General features: G+C 43.7%; 1 protein-coding gene across 1 annotated transcript in view; it reads left to right on the top strand.

Moving 5' to 3' along the window:
- The window catches only part of LOC106573425 (phosphatidylinositol phosphatase PTPRQ), a 48,308-nt gene extending 22,236 nt beyond the window's left edge, over positions 1 to 26,072 (top strand). The window contains exons 14-45 of the mRNA XM_045697210.1: positions 49 to 157; positions 243 to 518; positions 834 to 1,007; positions 1,186 to 1,340; positions 1,506 to 1,651; positions 1,800 to 2,104; positions 3,354 to 3,523; positions 3,595 to 3,735; positions 3,816 to 4,091; positions 4,216 to 4,367; positions 4,562 to 4,703; positions 4,833 to 5,114; positions 5,303 to 5,520; positions 5,657 to 5,819; positions 16,662 to 16,780; positions 16,863 to 17,049; positions 17,171 to 17,412; positions 17,575 to 17,644; positions 17,812 to 17,970; positions 18,114 to 18,432; positions 18,544 to 18,617; positions 20,156 to 20,255; positions 21,614 to 21,742; positions 22,619 to 22,645; positions 22,866 to 22,947; positions 23,031 to 23,121; positions 23,208 to 23,284; positions 23,431 to 23,565; positions 23,651 to 23,776; positions 24,726 to 25,007; positions 25,167 to 25,290; positions 25,381 to 26,072. Coding sequence (XP_045553166.1) covers positions 49 to 157; positions 243 to 518; positions 834 to 1,007; positions 1,186 to 1,340; positions 1,506 to 1,651; positions 1,800 to 2,104; positions 3,354 to 3,523; positions 3,595 to 3,735; positions 3,816 to 4,091; positions 4,216 to 4,367; positions 4,562 to 4,703; positions 4,833 to 5,114; positions 5,303 to 5,520; positions 5,657 to 5,819; positions 16,662 to 16,780; positions 16,863 to 17,049; positions 17,171 to 17,412; positions 17,575 to 17,644; positions 17,812 to 17,970; positions 18,114 to 18,432; positions 18,544 to 18,617; positions 20,156 to 20,255; positions 21,614 to 21,742; positions 22,619 to 22,645; positions 22,866 to 22,947; positions 23,031 to 23,121; positions 23,208 to 23,284; positions 23,431 to 23,565; positions 23,651 to 23,776; positions 24,726 to 25,007; positions 25,167 to 25,290; positions 25,381 to 25,418 — 5,090 coding nt within the window. The 3' untranslated portion in view covers positions 25,419 to 26,072. The remainder of the gene's footprint in view (positions 1 to 48; positions 158 to 242; positions 519 to 833; positions 1,008 to 1,185; positions 1,341 to 1,505; positions 1,652 to 1,799; positions 2,105 to 3,353; positions 3,524 to 3,594; positions 3,736 to 3,815; positions 4,092 to 4,215; positions 4,368 to 4,561; positions 4,704 to 4,832; positions 5,115 to 5,302; positions 5,521 to 5,656; positions 5,820 to 16,661; positions 16,781 to 16,862; positions 17,050 to 17,170; positions 17,413 to 17,574; positions 17,645 to 17,811; positions 17,971 to 18,113; positions 18,433 to 18,543; positions 18,618 to 20,155; positions 20,256 to 21,613; positions 21,743 to 22,618; positions 22,646 to 22,865; positions 22,948 to 23,030; positions 23,122 to 23,207; positions 23,285 to 23,430; positions 23,566 to 23,650; positions 23,777 to 24,725; positions 25,008 to 25,166; positions 25,291 to 25,380) is intronic.
- The last annotated feature ends 545 nt before the right edge of the window (positions 26,073 to 26,617 follow it).

Here is a 26,617-nt window from a genome sequence, read left to right as displayed (position 1 = left end):
ACATGCACACACTAACGCCACATATTGAAGTGTGTGTGTACCCTCTAGTACCGGGAAGTCCTCCCTACGGCCTGTCCTATGAGTCCGTCAGTCCCAATGAGGTGAATGTGACCTGGGAACCCCCCCTAGTGCCCAATGGAGTTATCACGCACTACAGGTACATTTCTGCATGGATTCTGGATTTGTACTGTCTCATGATGAAAAGGCACTTTAAATTACGTTTGATTTGATTTGATTTACAGCCTTGAGCTGCGAAACTCTTCCCACTTCCTCAACCTGACCACACCCGTTAGCCACGTCCAGATCACTCACCTAAGGAAGTTTGCGCAATACACTCTGGTGGTGAAGGGACACACACGAATGGGCCCTGGAAACCACAGCAGTGACCCACTCAACATCACCACACTGGAGGATGGTGAGAGCCTCTCTAACACACAAACACACCCCAGAACCACCGCAGTAAACCACTATACATCACCCCAATGGAGTGAGGGATCTGGGGTAAGAGGGGGGAGGTAGAGGGAGACCATGGTTAGGGTCATTGTGTTTCAGGTGGCCGCGTAGTGGACTATGGTGTTAACAAGACCAGAGACCCTGGACCACAGAAGGTTCATCATCACCTCCTCTCACTTCCTCTGTCTCAAGTCTTCCTGATCCTCTGACAATACAGGTCAGAGGTCAGGGGCTACCACAGTGTTATTTAACAACATCAAAACCATCACTTCTAACCAACCAGCTTTACTTCACAGGGCTGTGCTTACAGATGAGCCAGCATGCAGGCGATATTTCCAACGATCAAGGAGCGTTTAGCTAACATTCTCTCCTCCTTCCAGTCCATTTCCCCTAGGGACGTGGTTGGTCTTAAATAATAGGAAGTGTGTTTCAGACCCAGACACTCCCCCTCAGTTCCTGTTAGCCAGGAAGTTGTCAGACTACGAGGTAGAATTGTCATGGGAACCGCCGAAAGAGGCCAACTCTGAGATCCTCTACTACATAGTCAGAGTCTGGTGAGTTTGATTTCAATATTGATCGTTAGTTTGAAACCTACTGCTGATGTGATGTTGAAAAAGATGTTGAGGGATGAGGCATTCTGATTGAAGCATGAATTACAGCTGCAACATGGCCAGCTCCAACACAGCTCCAACATGGCCTCTTCTTCTTCCTCCTTCCTTCTCTCTCCTGTAGGAATGAGTCATCTGAGGTGTGGCATAATGTAACAGGTACAGCGGTGGTGATCAGCGTTGACTCAGAAAGTCGCTTCAACGCCTCTGTCTCCAGCTGGACGCGCTTGGGGGACGGGGGAGTCCTCATATACATCAGCTTCAGTATTATTGACGCAGGTACACACACACATATACGTATGGCAAACACGCATGCACGAACACCCACACACACAAACCTTTGAGAAAATCTTGTAGTGCCAACTGAACATGCCTCCAGTTCATTTTTAGTAAACACAAGTGACATGCAACTTGCACCAAATCACTCCTGCAATTCTCTTCCAGTGCCATTTGACCCACCCCAGAATGTGTCGTTGGTGAACCTGACCTTTTCTTCAGTGACTGTCCTCTGGCAACCCCCCACTCAGCCAAATGGAATCCTCCTTCACTACACTCTGTACTACTCAGACAATACCACTGTCACAGAACAGGTGAGTTATACAGCATTACATTGTATACTACACAGACAATAACGCTGTTATAAAGCAGGTGAGTAACACACACACACTGTACGCTCATGTTTAAAAGTGTGTTATTTTCTACTGTAAAGGCATTGTTTCTCTCTCTTCTCTCCATCAGCGTATCCCAGTGTCAGAGCTGGACCCTGTCTCTCTGGGGGAAGACCTGTCCTACTGTCTGTCTGGCCTGAGAGGAGGACAGAACTACAGCCTCTGGCTGACCTCCAGCACCATGCAGGGGGACGGAGGGGTCCGTACTGATCCTTTAGACCTACTCACCCCAGATGGCGGTCAGTTTCACAGACACACACACACACACACACACACACACACACACACACACACACACACACACACACACACACACACAGAGAGAGAGAGACTGCACTGTTTTTTCCAACCTCTTGTTGAACTTGATAAAATCACGTAAAAATTCTGCGATTGAAGTGTAACTTTCAGCTGGCTGGTAAAAGGAGGTAAGTCTGTCAGTCTGACAAACTGGCCCTTTTTGTCCCTCCGAGGCCTCCGTACCTCAGACAACCAGTTTGTATCTCCTTTTACTGAACCCTTTGGAAGTTTACTCTTTGACCTGTTGGATATCTGATAATGTCTTATATTCCAAACAGAGCAATGATACAGGCATCCAGTTCTTTTGTAAACACATTGGCTATCAACATACATCCAGTAGAGATGTTTCATCATGTAGTTTTGTGAGTAGGTCATTATCGTATTAGTGTTAGTAGTTTAGTCTGTAGCTTAAGATGCAGATGAATCATTTTTAAATGGCAGTATCTGGATGATCACAAGAAGTAGCAATGTTCCTGTCAAATAAATGATGTAGATAAAAATTGTAGCTTTTGTGTTATTCAAAAGAAATGTAGTTATTGATCCTATTTGACGATGATCTCTTTGTTTTTATGTGATTTTGGGAAAAATTGTGTAGACAGACTGCTGCCTTCATCTAACGTGTAATACTGACTGCCTCTTGTTTCGCTCTGAAGATGTCTCTAATACTGACTGTGTGTCTCTGCCTCTGTGCTCCAGCCACGGGACCTCCAGCTCACCCTGCCTCTCCTGCCCTGCAAAGCCCAGCAGGGCTCACTGCCCTGGGCTCAGACACCCACACACCGCCCTCTCTCCTCCACCCATCCATCCACTTCACCAGCCTCTCAATCTGCCTTCACTGAGGTCTCCCCTCCCTCCTTATATCTTCCAACTCTGCGTCTCTCCTTCTTTCCATCCCTGTTTCCCCTGGTGCACATGCTCAGTTTGCTCTCTCCATATGGTCAGACTCAGTGACCGGAACTTAGAGGATGGACACCGGAAGTGGGTGTGGCCAGGATGAGTATCTGCTATTCAAAATGTCTCTGTTTTTTTTGTTTCTCTGGTCAAAGTTTTCTTGTTTTATTCCACACTGAGGTTATTCTCTCCATATGGCTCATGGGGTGATGAAGATGTTAATGATGACGATGTTGTTAATGATGATGATGATGACGAAGTGCTGTTTTATGTTTGTTGGTGTGTTTCTCTCCCTGGGGTGGCTCCAGTGTTTGATTGGTTGATAATGTTGCTGGTTTGGGTGTAGATGTAGTATTATGTGTACATACAGCACAAATAACCTGTAATGTTCTTCTAGTGCTAGGACTGAGTCTGAAGAATGATATTGTTCAGTCAGTGATATTAATTCCCCCTCTCTCCCCACAGTGCCCAGTGATCCGGTCCACAATCTCAGTGCTCAGATCTTCAGTTCTACAGCCATCATAGTAAGCTGGGACCCCCCTATGGAACCCAACGGACGCCCCTTCTACTTGCTCACCCTGCAGGAAGCAGGACACCCCCAACCCCCCTAAACCTCTGAACCCCTCTTACCCTAACACCAACCCCCCCCGGACCCCCCGCTGTCAACAATACCATCACCAAAACAACCAACGATAACGTCTTCCTGTTTACCAAACTGAGGAAGTACTATCCCTACGTCTTCACCGTTACCCCGGCAACCAGCGCCGGCCCGGCCCACAACCACACCAGCCTGCTGCACGTGAGGACTGATGATGATAGTGAGTCTACAGACACACACACACACAAATGCACACATGTGCATACACATACATACTATTAACCCACTCTCTCCCTCCAGTTCCCAGTTCAGCTCCAGTGCTGGTGTCTAGTAGGAACCTGTCGTCCTCTTCAGTGTCTGTGGTGTGGCAGCGCCCCCTGGAGGCCAATGGAGAGATAACAGAGTATTCCCTCACCATGTTCGGCCCTGGCGGCTCCAACACCACACACACCCCCAACACCACCCTCACACTCACACAGCTGCTGCCCTACACAGCCTACAACCTCTCCATCACCGCAGCCACCCGCAAGGGCTCCGGACCCCCGCTACTACTGATGCTGCACACCGATGAAGCAGGTAATCTCTAACCTCTCACCTTTAATCCCTACTAACCTCTAACCTCTACCCTACCATAATCCATCCAACTGCTGCTGCATACAGATGAAGGCCAGTAATGTACTCTAACATTGTGTTCAACCAGGTCCGATGTCTCCTCCCCGGAACCTGTCTTTGTATAACCACACAGCCTTCTCTGTGTGGCTGACCTGGGAACCCTCTCTGGAACCCAATGGTGTGGTCACAAACTACGGCTTCAGGATCTGGGAGATTAACACAAACACAATCAGATATCAGGTACTGCACACACACAAACACACACACTCACAAATAAACATAAACATTTTTAAACTGGAGTGCTGCAACTTTGCTATGTTCTGTCTAGAAGATGTCCTAATTTCTCTTTCTCTCTCTCTCTCGCTCTCTCTCTCTCTCTCTCTCTCTCTCTCTCTCTCTCTCTCTCTCTCTCTCTCTCTCTCTCTCTCTCTCAGAACTCTACAGGTCCGTGGACAGAAGGACAGCTGAGTGGGTTCAGGCCTCACAGCTCCTATGAGATCAGTGTGCTTAGCTACACCAGAGTGGGTCATGGAGACCAGTACAGCACTCCTGTGTCCTTCACAACCAATGAGTCCGGTATGTATGTGGGTGTATGTGGTATGTGTGTGTGGGTATGTGTGGTTGTGGAACTAGAAATAAAGTGCCATATGCATGTGGAATTGGCTATTAATCCTTTTGCATAAACCCTGTCTCTCCTGGCTCCAGTGTCTGAGGCGGTGGGTAACCTGTCCTGCTCTGGTCTGGGCTGGGATTCTGTGTTTCTACACTGGGAGCATCCAGCCAACCCCAATGGACTCATCCTGTACTACCAGGTCCAGGTGGACAGACACTCAGACTCACAGTCATACATACACCAGGCTGACACAAACCAGTATACGGTCAGCGGGCTGGCGCCGGACGCAGAATTCACACTCACCGTAACAGCTGTCAACTCTGCCGGCCCAGGAGACCAGGACAACTGTACTGCCTACACACACCCCGAGTCAGGTACACACACACACACACACACACACACACACACACACACACACACACACACACACACACACACACACACACACACACACACACACACACACACACACACACACACACACGCACACGCACACACGTATACTACACCAGGAGACCAGAGGAACTGTACCACCTCAACCCACCTTTATATCCCCCTGCAGTTCCTGGTGTCCCTCGCTTCCTGAGTGTGTCAGAGGCCACGTCCACCAGCGTGACGCTTCAATGGGCTGCTCCCCTCTCTGCTCTGGGCATGCTCACTGAGTACCGCATCACCGTGCAGCTGCTGTCACCTGACTGCCTGTTCAACACACCCCTTTCTGAAGCCACACCCCTCCCAGAGCCGAGCCCTTCCCTGGCTCCAGGCTGCGTGGATCAGGAGGTACATTTACCTGGATATCTGAATGTAAATGTTGTTAAGCTGCTGTGTCGTACATCTGTCTACATGTATATCTGCAGAATGAATTTCCTAACACTGAACTCAACATCATGTTCATGTTCATGATGTTCCTGGTCAGGTGTTGGTGTCAGTGAACGGTTCTGATGGTGTTGAGGGCAACAGGAGCATCACTCTCCAGTCTCTGGCCAAGTACCGCCTCTACCGCTTCAGAATCACAGCCCTTACTAATGCTGGGCCAGGAGAACACACACCCTGGAGATACACACACACACTAGCTGGGAGTAAGTACACACACCCACGCCCGCACACACACACACATACAGTCACATCCAATAGGATTGGAACCCTTGACAAAGATGAGCAAAAAAGACTGTTTAAAATAAATAATACAAATACCGAGCTATATTGTATGCTCCAAAAAATGAGAAAAATCTATTATTTTATACTAATACAATGTACTAATACAATGGTGAATGTGCATAAAGATTACATAATTCAGATATGACATAATTGTTTTGACTACAGTGCCAATGAGACAATAAATCAGCACAATCTACATTGTTGTTTTTTTCTAACTGTCGGCGTCTTGGAGCTAGAATTATGATAATGAATATAGTGCTAATGACGATACAAAAAAAGATTCAATGTTGAGACCAGTTGAGCCCTGTATAGCACCACAATATACATCAAAATACAATAAACACATTAAACTACACATTAAAACACACATTATTATAGACAACAATACACGAAAAGCAAAACATAATCAATAGTGGAGCGGGTCGAGAGTTTCAAGTAGAGGTCGACCGATTATGATTTTTCAACGCCAATACCGATTATTGGAGGACCCAAAAATGCTGCTACCGATTAATCTGCCGATTTTTTTCCCCCTTTATTTGTAATAATGACAATTACAACAATACTGAATGAACACTTATGTCACGTCCTGGCCAGTATAAGGGTTAATTGTTATTGTAGTTTGGTCAGGACGTGGCAGAGGGTATTTGTTTTATGTGGTTCGGGGTGGTGTTTTGGTAAAAGGGCGTTTGATTTAGTATTTCCAGGTTTTTGGTTTATGATCTATGTTTATGTAATTCTATGTTTAGTCTAGGTAGTCTGTTTCTATGTAGAGTTAATTGGGGTGGACTTCCAATTGAAGGCAGCTGTGTGGTGTTGCCTTTGATTGGAAGTCCTATATTAGTTGGGTGTGTTTGTCTGTGTGTTTGTGGGAGATTGTTTCGTGTTTAGCGTGTGTAAGCCTAACAGGACTGTCAGTATATCGTGAGTTCGTTTTTTGTTATTTTGTATATTCATTTTGAGTTTATTAAATGTTCAAAATGAACTATATCAACTCTGCTGCATATTGGTCATCTTTTTCCGACGATGATTTCGCTATATCGTCTGACGACGAAGAAATCCCTGACAGAATCTCCCACCAAACCAGGACCAAGCAGCAGAGGAAGGAGCAGAGGTATTTTGAAATGGACAAACGGGAGAGATGGACATGGGAGCAAGTAATGGCCGGAGAGGGCCCATGGAGAAAGGCGGGTAAGGACCGGGAACGTTACCGAGGAACGCGACTGGCGTTGAAGCACGAGAGGCACCCCCAATAATTTTTTGGGGGGGGCACACGGGTAGTTTGGCTAAGCCAAGGAAGAGCCAGAAGCCAGCTACCCGTGGTTATATGGAGGAGCATATGAGGTGGAGAGCGCCATGTTTCGCTGAAGAGCGCACTATCTCACCCATACGCACGCACAGTCCGGTGCGCGTTATTCCAGCCCCTCGCAGGTGCTGTGCTAGAGCGGGCATCCAGCCTGGTAGGAGGATGCCTGCGCAGCGCATCTGGTCGCCGGTACGCATCCGAGGACCAGGCTACCCAACTCCCGCTCTACGCACGGCTACCATCAGGCCCCTGCACAGCCCAGTCCGCCCTGTACAAGCACCCCGCTCGTACAGGGCTACTAGTTCCATCCAGCCAGGACGGGTTCTGCAGGAGGTAAGATCAAGACCGCCTGTGCGCCTCCATAGCCCTGGGTTTCCAGCTCCTGTCTCTCGTGCGGACCCGGAAGTGCGTCAGCCCAGTCCGACTCGTCCTGTTCCCGCTCCCCGCACTAGCCTAGAGGTGCGTGTTCCCAGTCTGGTACGTCCAGTACCAGCACCACGCACCAGGCTTCAAGTGCGTCATCCCAGTCCGACGTCGCTAGAGCTGCCCGTCAGTCAAGAGTCGCCAGAACTGCCCGTCAGTCAAGAGTCGCCAGAACTGCCCGTCAGTCAAGAGTCGCCCGAACTGCCCGTCAGTCAAGAGTCGCCCGAACTGCCCGTCAGTCAAGAGTCGCCCGAACTGCCCGTCAGTCAAGAGTCGCCCGAACTGCCCGTCAGTCAAGAGTCGCCCGAACTGCTGTCAGTCAAGAGTCGCCCGAACTGCCCGTCAGTCAAGAGTCGCCCGAACTGCCCGTCTGTCAAGAGTCGCCCGAACTGCCCGTCAGTCAAGAGTCGCCCGAACTGCCCGTCAGTCAAGAATCGCCAGAGCCGCCCGTCAGTGAAGAGTCGCCAGAGTGGCCAGACTGCCCGGAGATGCCAGAGTGGCCAGACTGCCCGGAGATGCCAGAGTGGCCAGACTGCCCGGAGATGCCAGAGTGGCCAGACTGCCCGGAGATGCCAGAGTGGCCAGACTGCCCGGAGATGCCAGAGTGGCCAGACTGCCCGGAGATGCCAGACTGCCCGGAGATGCCAGACTGCCCGGCGATGCCAGACTGCCAGACTGCCCGGCGATGCCAGAGTGGCCCGACTGTCTTCCGTGTCTGCCAGAGTGGCCCGACTGTCTTCCGGGCCAGCCCACTGTCTTCCGGGCCAGCCCGAGTGGCCCGTCTACCCGGAGCTGCCGGGGTGGGTCGTCTGCCCGGAACTGCCTGAACCAGAGCCACCTCCAGATATAGGTGGGTTGGGGAGGGGGGGTGTAGCACAGTGCCGTCGTTGACGGCAGCCACCCTCCCTTCCCTCCCTTTAGTTAGGGGGATTTTTTTGTTGTTGTTGGGGTTTTTGTTATTTTTTAGGTGCTTCCGGGGTTAGCACCTTTAGGGGGGTACTGTCACGTCCTGGCCAGTATAAGGGTTAATTGTTATTGTAGTTTGGTCAGGACGTGGCAGAGGGTATTTGTTTTATGTGGTTCGGGGTGGTGTTTTGGTAAAAGGGTGTTTGATTTAGTATTTCCGGGTTTTTGGTTTATGATCTATGTTTATGTAATTCTATGTTTAGTCTAGGTAGTCTGTTTCTATGTAGAGTTAATTGGGGTGGACTTCCAATTGAAGGCAGCTGTGTGGTGTTGCCTTTGATTGGAAGTCCTATATTAGTTGGGTGTGTTTGTGTGTTTGTGGGAGATTGTTTCGTGTTTAGCGTGTGTAAGCCTAACAGGACTGTCAGTATATCGTGAGTTCGTTTTTTGTTATTTTGTATATTCATTTTGAGTTTATTAAATGTTCAAAATGAACTATATCAACTCTGCAGCATATTGATCATCTTTTTCCGACGATGATTTCGCTATATCGTCTGACGACGAAGAAATCGCTGACAACTTATTTTAACATCAATAAAATCAATTTAGCCTCAAATAAATAATGAAACATGTTCAATTTGGTTTAAATAATGCAAAAACAAAGTGTTGGAGAAGAAAGTAAAAGTGCAATATGTGCCATGTAAGAAAGCTAACGTTTAAGTGCCTTGCTCAGAACATGAGAACATATGAAAGCTGGTGGTTCCTTTTAACATGAGTCTTCAATATTCCCAGGTAAGAAGTTTTAGGTTGTAGTTATTATAGGAATTATAGGACTATTTCTCTCTATACGATTTGTATTTCATATACCTTTGACTATTGGATGTTCTTATAGGCACTTTAGTATTGCCAGTGTAACAGTATAGCTTCCGTCCCTCTCCTCACTCCTACCTGGGCTCGAACCAGGAACACATCAACAACAGCCACCCTCGAAGCAGCGTTACCCATGTAGAGCAAGGGGAACAACTACTCCAAGTCTCAGAGCGAGTGACGTTTGAAACGCTATTAGCGCGCACCCGCTAACTAGCTAGCCATTTCACATTGCTTACACCAGCCTAATATTGGGAGTTGATAGGCTTGAAGTCATAAACAGCGCAAGGCATTGCGAAGAGCTGCTGGCAAAACGCACGAAAGTGCTGTTTGAATGAATGCTTAAGAGCCTGCTGGTGCCTACCATCGCTCATTCAGACTGCTCTATCAAATCATAGACGTAATTATAATATAATAAACACACAGAAATACGATCCTTAGGTCATTAATTTGGTCGAATCCGGAAACTATCATCTCGAAAACAAAACGTTTTTTCTTTCAGTGAAATATGGAACCGGTCCCTATTTTATCTAACGGGTGGCATCCCTAAGTCTAAATATTACTGTTACATTGCACAACCTTCAATGGTATGTCATAATTACGTAAAATTCTGGCAAATTAGTTCGCAACGAGCCAGGTGGCCCAAACTGTTGCATATACCCTGACTCTGCGTGCAATGAATGCAAGAGCAGTGACACAATTTCATGTTAGCAGGCAATATTAACTAAATATGCAGGTTTAAAAATATATACTTGTGTATTGATTTTAAAGAAAGGCATTGTAGTTTATGGTTAGGTACATTGGTGCAACGACAGTGCTTTTTTCGCAAATGCGCTTGTGTCACGGGAATTTTCGAATCCCAATGATAATAATTCACAATCAATAAAACTTGACTAATCCCCAAGGTTTGTAAGACACTGGGTTAATAATAATCAGGCAAGGACTCAGCTTTCTGCAAAAGGTCTGTACAGTTTATTCGGAGAGCGTTCTGAAGTACATTACACAAAGAAGTTCATTTTATGCTCCCTCCCCGCTTACGCACATACCTCCACACAAACTGTAGATATCCTACGCACATCCATACACACAAACAGTAGGTGAATAGTATCCCTCCCCGGACTTCTCACCACTGTTAATCACTATCCAGCGCTGCCTGTTCCTTTCCCCCGAGATTAGGGGGACCTTGAAGGTTACTCCCTGTTTCTTCCAAGCCTCTTCAGGTCAGGTCACACACACATGTCTCCAGTTCCCTTAGGCCCACTAACACACACACATTTCTCTTCCTCCTGGGCCTCTACTAGTCCTTATGGGACTTACGTTCAGTACTTTAATTATTCATCACACATGCTACATATCTACTAATTACTAATCAGTTACGTTTCAGGGAGTGATTCTTTATTCATTTACCTTTATTATATAATTTCCTTATCATTCCACCACCCTTAAATGACTAAATAATTCACATTGATTATCAAATGCTATATGGAAACATAATTGTGATACAAGGATTAACCAAACCAATACATGTATATACATCCAATACTCATCAATGACTGTCCTGGGCCTATCTCCAATTATGACACTTCATTTCAGGATTTTCATCATAATTATCATGAAAGGAACAGTCAATCTATACATTGAAAGCGGTCTCATCAAACATTGGCTCCTCGTGGTTAAAAGAGATGGAGCCATCTTCCAAGCCTGGAGGCCTGTATTCGTCATCCCGCTGGTTGGAGCTCGGAATCGGTCCATATCTCACCATCTGCTGCGTCAACGATCTCTCTAGAGTTCTGGTGATTAAACCTCTCACACATGGGACCAAACAACATCCACACAATACTAACACACTCATACAGGTGAAAGCAGCCCACAATACAGTACTTACAATACTTTTCCATTTCCCAAACATGCTATCGAACCACCCTGTCAGGGAAGTATCCACCCCAGAGTTCTCTGCTAACTCATGAGCTAATGTGGTCAAACCGGCCAGGGCCTTAGTCACTGATCCATCTGAAGCTGTGTTATCAGTAATGTATGTGCAGCAATGAAACCCAATCATTCTACCTACACCACCCTTCTCTGCCAATAACATATCGAGAGTCAGTCTATTTTACCAGGTCATGAGGGAGGTGGCGGATAATTGGTCAGAGAACCCCTTTACTGCATCCCCGGTTTCATTCATGAATATCTGTTGATTATAATAGATGTCATTAATCCATTCCACATTTTTATTTATTGTCAACCACCAAAATAATGTAGTGGTAAAGCCTTCACCTTTTTGATTCATAGCTTCATATTCATCTGGAACTCCCCTGGGGATGCCAATTGCATCCATCTAGACAAGGCTACTCCCATCCTGGTCAAAACTCCTCCTGTGCCTACTTTAGCCTCCTATAACTGGCCTCTGATGACTAACTCGAACTGGTTGGACCAATAACCCCGGGGCGCAAGTTCCTAACCACCCTTTTTGGTAGTTTCTGTCGTATGCATCCTTTGCTGGTACTAGCCCACCCTACATCAGTTATAGGTGCTGTGAGGTTAAGAATTTTCCCCTGTTCTTCTAAACCTAAGTCAGTCACATTAACGATTACCTTTCAGCCCTTAAACACCCCTTCTTCCTCTCACTTCGGAATAGTTCAATAAGGTCCATTTCCAAATGTTGGAATTTTTTTTAAAACATACTTTTTTAAAGTAATTATCCTCTAGGCCACTAAGTCTTTCCTAACCTTTAAGTAATTATCCTCTAGGCCACTAAGTATATCCAAACCTGCAGTGTTTCCTTACCTGCTCTACCATCCTTCCTCCCTGTTGACACCTGGCTCCGCCCCATGTGTCAATATTGCCGCATATCTAAACAGTGTCTTTGGTAAGATTAGTAAATTATCCTTATGTCAGACCTTCTCTTGTAGGATTGCCCCTTTCATTTTCCACATGTCCAATTCTCCCTGGGGCGTTCGTTCTCGGCTATCCTGTAACAATTCTCTGTCAAGTGTCTTATCTTCTTTAAGATTTATCTGTGCTGCTTTGTGTGGTTTTAAATGCCTATGTGCTTGTCTGTGTAAATAGTAACCATTCTCTCCCTTCTTATTTCGCAGGCTCTAGTCAATGCTACTATTTCGGCCTGCTGTGCAGAATAGTGTCTGGGCAATGGTTCAGTGTCTAACACCTTAGTTCCTGAAACCAACTAAGCTTTCATTCCCCTTTTAGTTAGGGTAACAACTACTTTCAACAAAATCATCATATCTCTTCCTAGCGAATTTACCAAACGTAAACTAAACGTAAACTAAAATACATGCCTCTCCTCCTAACTTTTCATATTCTTTTTTTTAAACCAATGGAGCCGATAGTCTCTCCATGAATTAATATCCTAAAGCTAAGCGAACCAAATTCTCTTCCCCTTTTATTCTTATTCCGTCTTTTTCTGTCTGTCACGGTATTATTTCTGTCCCCCATTTCTCGGGAGAGCCTTACACTTTGCCATCTAATCCTGTTTATAATTTAACTACGCTGGTCTCCACTCAGTAACCATTATCTAAACCTTCTGTGTCACTTCTATCTTCTCTTCCTGGCTTATGCTCTCCTCCTGCTACTCCCAAACCATCAAGGTCTGAGCAGTGCAGGGGAGGACTTCTCCGTCTGCCCTTCCTTCTATCTGTCTGTCGCTCTTTCTCATAACTGTAAGTGTCAAATATTGGTTCTGTTTCCATCTAATGACTAACTGTCTCACTGTCTCCCTGGTTGCACTCCTGGATTTTAGAAAAATCAACATGTCTATGGTAGTAATATCAAGATTATTGCATAGTTAAGTAAGTTTATCTGATACTCTCAATGATCCTGGATCACCACGGATGTCATATATCCCTGTCCTGTTGGTTTAGAATATGTCCTAAACACTTAACCTAAGTCTTACCATTATTAAACTTGTCTTGCTAAGATTATAACCTTATTCAACAACAAAATATAATAATACTATTATATCAATTCCACCACCTTGTTGTGTTAAATCTCTTCCACTGAATACAACAACAGCTGACTACCTAAGGGAAAATAAACTTAGCTAGATAATGTAGAAGAATACTACTACTGGTCAAAAGATATTCAAATAACATAATCAGATCAAAATCACTTATCTGAACAATTCCACAAAGAAAAATCATTGTACCCTTATGGTTCTAGGAAAATAGACTTAAGGAAGCCTACCCTTAGTCTAAGGCTTTGCCCTTTCAGTCTTCTCATTGGTTCAAATTACAAATATGTCTAAGAACTTTAAACTCCATCATCATTATCAGTTATACAAATTTCCTTAAAATTAATATTACAAATGACCTTAACCTGTTATGGCTAGGGGGCAGTATTTTCACGGACGGATAAAAAACGTACCCGATTTAATCTGATTATTACTCCTGCGCAGAAACTAGAATATGCATATAATTATTGGCTTTGGATAGAAAACACCCTAAAGTTTCTAAAACTGTTTGAATGGTGTCTGTGAGTATAACAGAACTCATATGGCAGGCAAAAACTTGAGAAGATTCCATACAGGAAGTGACCTGTCTGACAAGTTCTTGTTCATCTTGGCTCTTTTTATTGAAGACTGAGGATCTTTGCTGTAACATGACACTTCCTACGGCTCCCATAGGCTCTCAAAACCCGGGAAAAAGCTGAATGATATCGAGGCAGCCCCTGGCTGAAACACATTATCGCCCTTGGTAAGTGGCCGATCAGAGGACAATGGGCTTAGGCGCGTGCACGAGTCGACCCCATGCATTATTTTCTTTCGTCTTTTTACCTAAACGCAGATTCCCGGTCGGAATATTATCGTTTTTTTACGAGAAAAATGGCATAAAAATTGATTTTAAACAGCGGTTGACATGCTTCGAAGTACGGTAATGGAATATTTATAATTTTTTTGTCACGAAATGCGTCGTGCTCGTCACCCTTCTTTACCATTCGGATAGTGTCTTGAACGCACGAACAAAATGCCGCTATTTGGATATAACTATGGATTATTTGGGAGTGCATTCTGACGAAGAACACCAAAGCTAATAACATTTTTCTTATAGTAAATCTGACTTTGGTGAGTGCTAAACTTGCTGGGTGTCTAAATAGCTAGCCCTGTGATGCCGGGCTATCTACTGAGAATATTGCAAAATGTGCTTTTACCGAAAAGCTATTTTAAAATCGGACATAGCGAGTGCATAGAGGAGTTCTGTATCTATAATTCTTAAAATAATTGTTATGTTTTTTGTGAACGTTTATCGTGAGTAATTTAGTAAATTCACCGGAAGTTTGCGGGGGGTATGCTAGTTCTGAACGTCACCTGCTAATGTAAAAAGCTGGTTTTTGATATAAATATGAACTTGATTGAACAAAACATGCATGTATTGTATAACATAATGTCCTAGGGGTGTCATCTGATGAAGATCATCAAAGGTTAGTGCTGCATTTAGCTGTGGTTTGGATTTATGTGACATTATATGCTAGCTTGAAAAATGGGTGTCTGATTATTTCTGGCTAGGTACTCTGCTGACATAATCTAATGTTTTGTTTTCGTTGTAAAGCCTTTTTGAAATCGGACAGTGTGGTTAGATAAAGGAGAGTCTTGTCTTTAAAATGGTGTAAAATAGTCATATGTTTGAAAAATTGAAGTTTTTGTATTTTTGAGGAATTTGTAATTCACGCCATCATTGGCTATTGGAGCAGGTGTTCCGCTAGCGGAACGTCTAGATGTAAGAGGTTAACCTCTCTTGGGCAGGTGGGACGCTACTGTCCCACCCACGGTTCACACTATTCAACAGCCAGTGAAAAATCAGAGCGCCAAATTCAAAACAACAAAATGTCATAATTCAAAGTTCTCAAATATACGACTATTTTACACCATTTTAAAGATACACTTCTCCTTAATGTAACCACATTGTCCGATTTCAAAAAGGCTTTACGTCGAAAGCATAAAGTTAGATTATGTTAGGACAGGGACAACACAAGAAAAACCACACAGCCATTTTCCAAGCAGGAGAGGGGTCACAAAAAACAGAAATTCAGCTAAAATATTCACTAACATTTGACGATCTTCATCAGATGACACTCCTACGACTCAATGTTAGACAATACATGTATGTTTTGTTCGATAAAGTTCATATTTATATCCAAAAACAGCATTTTACATTGGCACGTGATGTTCAGAAAATATTTTGCCTCCAATACTCCCGGTGAATCAGCACAACAATTGACAAAAATACTCATCATAAACATTGATAAAATATTAAATTGTTATTCAAAGAATTATAGATAACCATCTCCTTTATGCAACCGCTGTGACAGATTTCAAAAAAGCTTCACAAGGATTTTTCTCAGGTTTTTGCCTGCCATATGAGTTCTGTTATACTCACAGACATCATTCAAAAAGTTTTAGAAACTTCAGAGTGTTTTCTATCCAAATCTACTAATAATATGCATATTCTATTTTCTGGGCCAGAGTAGTAACCTGTTTAAATTGAGTACGTTTTTCACAAGGATTTTTCTCAGGTTTTTGCCTGCCGTATGAGTTCTGTTGCAAAATAGCCCCAACAGGTTAAATAAAGGTGTAATTATTATATATATGTATATATATTTTTTAAATAAATACATTTCAAACAATCGGCAAATCAGTGGCCAAAAATACAGATTACCGATTGTTATGAAAACTTGAAATCGGCCCTAATTAATCGGCCATTCCGATTAATCGGTCAACCTCTAGTTTCAAGTTCCTTGGTGTCCACATCACCAACAAACTATCATGGTCCAAACATACCAAGACAGTTGTGAAGAGGGCAAAACAAAACCTTTTCCCCCTCAGGAGTCAGTTAAGAACAAATTCTTATTTACAATGAAGGCCTAGGAATAGTGGGTTAACTGCCTTGTTCAGGGGCAGAACAACATATTTTTACCTTGTCAGCTCAGGGATTCAATCCAGCAACCTTTTGGTTACTGGCCCAATGCTCTAACCACTAGGCTACCTGCCGCCTACATTTATTCTACAATGTAGAAAATAGTAAAAATAAAGAGAAACCCTTGAATGAGTAGTTGTGTTCAAACTTTTGACTGGTATGGTATATATATTTTTTACATTTGCATACAATATAGCTCAGTATTTGTATTATTTATTTTATACAGTCTTTTTTTATCATCTTTATCAAGGGTGGCAATAATTCTGGATGTGACTGGAAATACAAGTACCTACACACCCAGGCAGTATGTGTATATGTTTACCTGTCTCTCCCCTCAGACCCTGATGCCCCTCCCAGCAACCTCTCAATGACCATGTCCTCCAACGGCCTCCGTATCGAATGGCAACTCCCAGATGTGATTACCGGCCCCACTTCCTACCTCATAGACGTAATCTCTGTGAGTACACATGCACACACACACTCAAATAATAATGAGAAAAAAGGAGTTTCTTACATCTGTATGTTGTGTTGTTGTTCAGCTGGATAGCGAGGGGTTAAACCAGTCTGTAGTACTCGGCCCAGAGGAGCTGAGGACTGTAGTTGTGTCGAACCTGACTGCGTTCACTCGCTACTCTGTGACCGTGACCGCCTTCACTGGACGACTGGAGAACGCACGGCGGGACGGACAAGCCACTGAGCCAACTGTCATCAGAACAATGGAGGAGGGTGAGGAACCCACACATACAGTAATACAGTAGCGACTTCATTCAACTGCTAGAAGGTAGTTAAGCACTCTCTCTCTCCTCCTCCTCATCCTCCCTCCATCCCTCTCCCCTCCTCCCTCCAGAGCCCAGGGATCCTCCTAAGAACGTGACCCTCCAGATAATTCCAGAGGAAGTGACACGTGTGTTTGTGACCTTTGCCCCCCCGGAGGAGCCTAATGGGAACATCAGTTCCTATACGGTGCTGGTCTACCGCCAAGGACAGCTAGAGATGACCATCGACCGCCTCACCGTGGTCCAAAACGAGAACCGTACCCTGACCGCAGTCATCGATGGGCTGAAGGGAGGCTACAACTATAGTATACGGGTGAGGATCTCACACACACACAGGCACAACTACACAAACACATGGTTCACAACTATAATATACGGGTGAGGAACACACACAGTGTCACAGAACAATTGTGCTTTCTGAAAAATTATTCTCACCACTTGAAACACTCCGACCAACTCTCTCTCTCACACACAGATTGCAGCGGTAAACGGAGCAGGTTTAAGCCCCCCCAGCTCAGAGGTTCAGATCACTACAGGGATCAAAGGTACAGTGCTACTTAAACACTACATAACCCATTCATAATCCCTACATAACCCCTTTATAACCCCAACAGCCTTAGAAACTTAGTCGTAGGGGGTGTCATATTGTGAAAATATGTGTATGCACTATGAACACTTCATGATATAGAAATGTGTGTGTGTGTGTGGGTAGCTCCTGCCAAGCCCACCCAGAGACCCCAGGTGGTGCTGGACCGAGGAGGAGTTGCCATGGTAACCTCCAGAAGCATCATTGTTCGCATGCCAGCCTGTTTCTACAGCAATGACAACGGACCAATCAACAGCATCCAGGTCATCGTGTCCGAATCTGGGGGTACAACATCTCACACACACTAACATGCTCAGACACACACACATAAACACACATCTATCGCACAGAAAATATATCCTGAACTAAAATATATAGGAGCCACTGCTATAGGTCTAGTCTGACATCTGTCTGTCTCTCTGTCTCAGTGATGGACAGCATGAACCTGACCAACTGGAAGACAGCATTTCTCTCTCGTCCCGCCCCCTACCTAACAGACAATGGCTTCCCCAACCCACTCTGTGTGAGGGACCGTATGAGCAGGGACACACAAACCAGCAGACTCACTTTCTCACGCATTAGACACAGCATTGTGAGGGACAGGGTTCTGGAACATAGAGACTCAGGGGGGGAGCGCACAGACCACCAGGATGATCACTATGTCATCGGAGAGAAGGACAACTGTCTAACTGAAGAGTACAGTAACACACTCTGTAACGGACCCCTCAAACCAAACACTGTCTACGTGTGAGTATACACAACACAAACATGTAAACACATACACGTGTACATAGATATAAACACGTACACACATACATACAAAGTACAATACAGTGCATGTCTTTGTCCGTGTGGCAGGTTTAAGTTCCGAGCCACCAACATCCGGGGCCAGTACACAGACTCTGACTACTCTGAGCATATCAGAACAGCAGGTAAGCACTCCTCTTCTCTCCACAAACATCTTTCCTCTCCGATGCAAACTGATTAAACAACACCACTCTCACTCCTTCTGAATTTTTTACATTTTAGTCATTTAGCAGAGGTTCTTATCCAGAGCAACTTACTGTTAGTGCATTTATCTTAAGATTACTATGTGGGACAACCACATATCTCAGTCATAGTAAGTACATTTTTCCCAAAAAAAGTAGCTATCAGCAAACTCAGAGCTAGTAAGTTTCAAGTTAATGTCACATGCACAAGTACAATGAAATGCCTTTCTTGCTCTAAACCCAACAATGCAGGAATCAATAATAATGCAATACTAAAAGTATCATAAGGTAGAACAAAAACACACAATAAAAAAAATTAAAAAGAAGAAGAACACGAGAAAATTAGAATCTATATACGGGGTCAGTTTCAATATCATATTATTTTCAATGTGCAGAGATATTGGACTAATGGAGGTAGATATGTATAGTCAGTGCTTGACTTTGACTGAAATAGGTTCCGGTGTCGTGCAGAAAATCTCCCCCCCCTTCTAATTTCCTTAATTTTTTGCCTAGAGTCAAATACTTTCTATAGAACAAACTTCTCGTCAGGATAGGCAACCTAAATTAATAATTAATGTATGTGTGTTAAATTAAATATAGAGGGAGTAAAATGTTGGCAAGCAATAAACATTTCAGAACAACTACTAGTTGAATAAAACATGGGAGAGATGACGAATTTTGGCAAAGAGATTTATAGACTAATACAAAATCAGTAGCGGATTTAGGTACGGGTGACACGGCCAACCGCCTAGGGCTGCATCTTGCCGGGGGGGCGGCACAGGGCGCCCCCCGGGTGCGGGCGCTGAAGGGGGGTTCGCCCAGGGCGAAATACCAACTAGAACCGCCACATACATTTCTTCTACTATGTCAGTGAACGGAGTGAAGAGCAGTAATCTCAACTAGCAAGCAAGTCGCAGCAATGAAGAACTCGAAGAGGGGGAGAATTCTGGCATGGAGGAGATTTTCGGTACAACACCTGTTCTCATTTTGGGTGCCGGTACTGTTTACATTTAGTTGCAGGAGCTCCACGATACTTTTGAGGTAATATTCTATAAGAAGAACAGGAGCTCAAGCAGCGTAAATTATGATTGTATGTGAGTGTGTGGACGTGTGTGTGGAGTTAGTATTTGTGTGTGCATGATATGCGTGTGTTGGATTGTCAGTGTGTGTGAGTGTGTAGAGTCCTGTGAGTATGCATATACTCAGTGCAAAAATAAAAACAAAATGCAAGGGTCAACTCACATAGTCCGTGTAGCCTTTCTGTTAGCTATGTCTTGTGGCTTGGGAAAATAAGCTCTTCAGGCACTTTCTTTACGACTGTGCGTGTTTGAGTGGACCATTTTAAGTCCATAGTGATTTGGACACCGAAGAACTTGAAGCTCTCGACCCGCTCCATTGCAGCCCGTTGATGTAAGTGCAAGTGTTAGTTCTCGAAAGGCTTCTTAATTTTTCTCTTCCCCTCAACCCCTCCTGTCTGTCAGTGGATGGGTTGTTGACCAGAGATGAACAGATCATTCTGGGAGTTCTCCTCTCCTTCTTCCTGGCCCTGCTGCTCATCCTCATCATCTACGCCTCTGTCAGGTAAACTGGTTACAGCTGATGCTTCTAGTTTTGTAGTTTTTTTTTGTTGTTATTTATTTTTTGTTTTTCTATATTTAAATGTTTTTATTGTTTACTTTTTTAATAATTTGTACATTTTTATTATTAACAAATATCAACAAACAAAAGAGGAATAGTCACATGCAAACGAGCATACATACAAACTATTTACATTGCAAGCAATCCTAAACAAACAAATCATATTCATTAATAATACAAGTTTTAGTTAAAGTAGTGCCATATTGATTAAATTATTTTCTAAAGTGAAAAAAAATTGGTTTTGAATTAGACCATTTGCATTTGTGAATATGAAATTTACCTAGTATTATTAGCAGTTGAATTAAATATACTACATCTTTCTCATTATATCAAAACCATTAAATAGTACATCTGGTCCTATTTTTTTGTAACAAAATTCTGTATGTCAATCCAAAAAAATCTACTATAAATACAGGCAAAAAACTAATTCAAAATGGTCTCCTTCTCCATTCCACAGAAATCACATTTATAGTCAATATTCAGCTTGAATCTTTCCAAAACATGTTTCACAGGATAAATTCTATGTAACATTTTAAATGAAACTTCCTTTACCTTGTTACTGATACAATATTTGTTAGCAATTTTCCATGCTTTCCCCCATTGTATATCACCGTAGATATTTGACCAAAAGAATCTTGCTGAGGGAATTGTAGTATCACAAACAATATTCCTAATCTGTTTATTACTACATTTATCTTTGATGTTAATATTGCCAATGAATATATTTTCATGTAAATCTATGTTACTTACATCAACCACAGAGGAATTTAAAAGAGATACAACCCCCCTTGGAATCGCATCAAAAACAATTGCATATTTTTTCGGGGTTATTGGAATTTTAAATTTATCAAGAAATTCCCGTATGAGAGTAGATATCCATAATCATTCAGTAACTGACCAACCAAAATAATTTAATTCTCAAACCAGTTACGAAAGAAAAGACACTTATTTTTAAATCATATATCTTTGTTGTTCCATGTAAAGTATCTGTGAGGGGAAAACTGTGTTTATACGCTAACATCCAAGCTAAAATTGCCTGCTTATGGAATTTGGCCAACTTTACTGGGATTTTATCAACATCAAAATTACATCGAAGCAAAAATTCTAAACCACCAACAGAGTCAAATAAAGGGAAGACATTCCAAATACTGTTCTGGTTCTTAACATACTTCAGAATCCAATTGATTTTTAAAGTATTATTTAGAGTATTGAAGTCTAAAACCTCAAGTTTTCTAGTTCAAACCCAGCCAGCCATAGTCAGTTGTGTCAGAGTGATTGACATGTTCCTCATCCAATGACAGGATCCGTCAGCGTCAGAAGGAGGGCGGGACCTACTCTCCCCGGGAGGCGGAGATTATAGAGACCAAGTTTAAACTGGATCAACTGATTGCTGTGGCTGACCTGGAGCTGAAGGAAGAGAAACTACACCGGTCAGTGTGTGTATAACTGTGTGTGTGTCTTTTTCTCACACATACACACTCATTTTAGTCACTCCCTCTCTCTCATTTGCACACAACTTCACAAAGGTTTACCCACTGTAACATTATGCTCACTCTGCCTCTACTACTCTACCTGCATGCCTACAGAATGTGCATGGCTGCTGCTAACACACGCACATACACACACACACACACACGCACACTACAGTACACACATAAACACACACAAGGCTGTCTGTGCTTTCCACTCTCACTCTAACCCAGAGTTTTCCAAACTCGGTCCCTGGGACCCCAAGGGGTGCACGTTTTGGCTTTTGCCCTAACACTACACAGCTGATTCAAATGATCAACTAATCATCAAGCTTTGCTCCAACTCCTCTCTCAAACTCTCTCTCCAGGTATTCCTCCTTCTTCTTTAGACGGAAGGAGATATTTGTCATCCAGTAAGTTGTAGTGGGCAGTATGTGTAGCCCTTATTATATAGCACTCCATGTGTGTGTGTTGCTTTGCTACAGTTGGCAGTGTGTATTGTTGTCTCTCATAGCTTTAGTCGACTGAAGTGTTGTTCAGTGTGCCCGTCTGTAACTGTACAGTAATGGAAAGTAAAGTCTGCTGTACTCACAGTGTGCTGGTGTGACTGTACAGTAATGTAAAGTCTGCTGTACTCACAGTGTACTGGTGTGACTGCACAGTAATGGAAAGTAAAGTCTGCTGTACTCACAGTGTACTGGTGTGACTGTACAGTAATGGAAAGTAAAGTCTGCTGTACTCACAGTGTACTGGTGTGACTGTACAGTAATGGAAAGTAAAGTCTGCTGTACTCAGTGTGCTGGTGTGACTCATATTGTTCTGTCAACTCTGTTTCAGACTTCTCAGCTACAGAAAGTCTCTTAAGTAAGTCACCTAATGAGTGTGTATGTTCTATGTGTACATTATGTGAGTTGGTTGGGCAATAATATTTGGATTGGTGCCCTGTGAAGGATTTCTCTTACCCCCACCTCCTGTTTGTTTGATCTGTGTTTTCATATTTGGTTTATGTATTCATGTGTGAGCTGTGCCAAGATGTTCCTCTTGTAGGACAATAAACATGATTCTGATTATCTCTGTCTCTCAGGCCGGTCAATAAGAAGTCTTTCCTGCAGCATGTAGAGGATCTGTGTGCCAACGAGAACACCAAGTTCCAGGAAGAGTTTGCAGTACGTAACTCTAACCTCTGACCCCTGTGAAAACCTATGTGTGCGTGTATGTGGATTAACAGCGTTAACCCTGTCTTCTCCAGGAGTTGCCCAAACTGCTGCAGGATCTGGCAACTTCAGACGCTGACCTTCCCTGGAACAGATCCAAGAACCGCTTCACTAACATCAAACCCTGTATGCACACACACACACACACACACACACACACAGTGAGCGTAACACACACACACACACAGCCTAACACATTCTCTCCTCTACAGACAACAACAACCGTGTGAAGCTCTTGTCTGAACCTGGCATGCCTGGATCTGACTACATTAACGCTAGCTTCATCTCAGTGAGTCACACACACAGAGAAAAGAGAACACTCATGCTTTCAGAGAAGCTCACATTTCTAAACACCCCAACGTTTGTGTTTACTACAAAACTGGAGACCTGTGACCTACTCTGTTCTGGCTATAACATTCTTCCTCTCCCCCTTAGGGTTACCTGTGTCCTAGTGAGTTCATAGCAACCCAGGGTCCTCTCCCCGGTACTGTGGCTGACTTCTGGAGGATGATTTGGGAGACTCGCACACGAACCATCGCTATGCTCACACAGTGCTATGAGAAAGGAAGGGTAAGGACCAGACCAAGGTTTTAGTAGTGTCAGGGTTGTATGTCTGTTTAGATCCGGTCACCAATTTTTGTGTGGGTGTGTTTAGATCCGGTGTCACCAGTACTGGCCAGAGGACAATAAGCCGGTGACAGTGTTTGGGGACATCATCATCACCAAGCTGACAGAGGACGTTTATCCTGACTGGACCGTCAGAGCTCTCAAAGTGGAGCGGGTAACACACACACACAGTGCATTCGGAAAGTATTCAGGCCCCTTGACTTTTTTTCACCTTTTGTTAAGTTACAACCTTATTCTAAAATGGATTAAATTGTTTATTTTCCTCATCAATCTACACACAATACCCCATAATGACAAGGCAGAGAGCTATTTTTTTTTTACATTTAAATAAGATATTTGTTAAAAAATATATATAAATTAGCAAACATGCCAACTGTTTTGGCTTTGTCATTATGGGGTATTGTGTGTAGATTGATGAGGGAAAAAAAAATAGTTTATCCATTTTAGAATAAGGCTGTAACGTAACAACATTTGGAAAAAGTCAAGGGGTCTGAATACTCATCGCGATATGGACTCTACAAGGTGTCAAAAGCGTTCCAGAGGGATGCTGGCCCATGTTGACTCCAATGCCCTCCACAGTTGTCAAGTTGGCTGGATGTTCTTTGGGTTGTGAACCATTGTTGGTTGATACACTCAGGAAACTATTGAGCGTGAAAAACCTATCAGCACTGCAGTTCTTGACACAATCAAACTGGTGCACCTGCTGCCATACTCCGTTCAAAGGCAATTCAATATTTTGTCTTGTCAGTACAGCCTCTGAACAGCACACATACACAATCCATGTCTCAATTGTCTCAAGGCTTAAAAATCCTACTTTCAATTGTCTCCTCCCCTTCAACTACACTGATTGAAATGGATTTAACAAGTTACATCATTAAGGGATCATAGCTTTCATCTGGATTCACCTGGTCAGTCTGTTATGGAAAGAGCAGGTGTTCCTAATGTTTTGTACACTCAGTGTATATTTGAGTACCCCAGAGTAAACAAGTTCAGAGTTATCCTCTTGACAATAAAATCATTATTCTCTCTCTCCTTCTCTAACTCCCTTGCTCTCTCTCCCTCTGTCACTCCTCCCCCCTGTCTGTCTCCCTTTCTCCCCCTAGCATGGGGACTACATGGTGGTTCACCACTTCAACTACACCTCCTGGCCAGAGCATGGCGTACCAGATTCCAGCACCACACTCATACAGTTTGTTAGAGCCATCAGAGCCAACAGGCATGAGAACACCACTATCGTGGTGCACTGCAGTGCTGGTGTAGGCAGGACAGGAGTGTTTATAACGCTGGATCACCTGATCCAACACGTCAGTGATCACGACTTTGTGGACATCTACGGTCTGGTGGCTGAACTACGCAGTGAGAGGATGTGTATGGTGCAGAACCTGGTGAGAAATATGCATTTATACAACATGTATCATAATATGAAATATTCTTACTATGATATGGATATGATACTTCATAGTATGATCTAGTTTCCCCATGTTTTCCTGGTGTATTCAAACCTGCCAGACAGAATCTTAGAGTCTGTTCATGCATGTCCCCAGGCCCAGTATATGTTCCTACACCAGAGTACTCTGGATCTGCTGAACAGTAAAGGAAACAGCCAGTCCATCTGGTTCATCAACTACTCTGCTCTGGAGAAGATGGACTCACTGGAAGCTATGGAGGGTGAGCACACACATATACAAGAACACACACTAGCATACACATACGTCATTAACGCACATTTCACATATCTACTGTTTTGTGCTCTTGCAGGTGATGTTGAGCTGGAATGGGAGGAGACTACGATGTAAAGGCTGAGAACTTATCAGTCAACTTCACACCTGATGAACACACACCTATCCCTTGGTCATGGGGCCAAATCCTGGACACACTGACTGTTTGTCAGATGGATTGCTCCACCAGAGATAGAGGAGGGAGAGAGATGATAAAGAGGAGGGAGAGAGATGATAGAGAGAGAATTGTGTAGTCCAAACAGAGTAATGTTTCCTCCAGCTTCTTTGGGAACACAACTTGACCTTTTCTGGCAGGAGGGTCAAAACAACACAACAGAAACTTAGTTGTTTACCTGGCCTGAATCATCACACCATTACAGTCCTCGTGAAGTCCTGCATCTTTTGTATAAATCCACAGGCAGAAAAGAGAGGGATATATATCACACATGGAAGTTTACAGGTATCTTGCAATAGTCATTCCACTGTGTATTTCATTGGATTCTTGTATCATGTTTTTGTATATTAAGTTTTTCGGCCAAATAGTGTTGTCACTGTGTTCATATGTTTGCTTCGCTGTGTTACTACGTTTATATCACGTGTTGCTATGTTTGTCATTGTAATTGGGGGGGTTTGAGGTATAATGTATTTGTGGGGTGTTCTTGTGTATTTGATGTATTTTGTTCCACATCTGTGTTTTGGACCCGAAGTAAAATCAACTCCACTACTCACCTACTCTGTCTCTCAGTGAGCTGTTTAGTGTATAAAAATGACACCCCAAAAAGAGTGAAGCATGAAATACACTGAGAATCTCACTGCTGATACTATAGGTACTTGTGGGAGGCCGTTCCTTCTCTTGCTAGAACAAAAGCGGTACCTGCTGCGTGCCGACCCGGTAGCAACGAACCTACGCAATGCTCGTCAGTGGCCAACAACTTGACTTGGAGCCAATCAGAAAGCACAAACCCCCATGTGGGGGAGCCCAAAAAAAATCTGGGGGCTTTCTACAAAATAGAATCGTGACCATAAGCAATACGCATGGATATGCATTGCCAAACAACGCTACTGCCACCTTCTGGTTTGGAGTATTTTAACAAGGCTGAGTGGCTGACGACTTCCAAAGTCTTTGCTGTGTGAACACGAGATTGACTGACTGTCATACAATTTGTCTTCTGATGAAGAGTAAGAAATATCGGACCAATACGCAGCGTGGTAAGTGTCCATACTTATATTTTTATTCATACGTGAACACTGAAAGAAAACGCACGACAGTCCTGTAA

The sequence above is a fragment of the Salmo salar genome, chromosome ssa16, assembly GCF_905237065.1.
Source record: "Salmo salar chromosome ssa16, Ssal_v3.1, whole genome shotgun sequence".
In the NCBI taxonomy this organism is placed as follows: Eukaryota; Metazoa; Chordata; class Actinopteri; order Salmoniformes; family Salmonidae; genus Salmo; species Salmo salar.
Note: the sequence above shows the minus strand (reverse complement) of the source record. Positions and strands in the feature narration are given on the sequence as shown.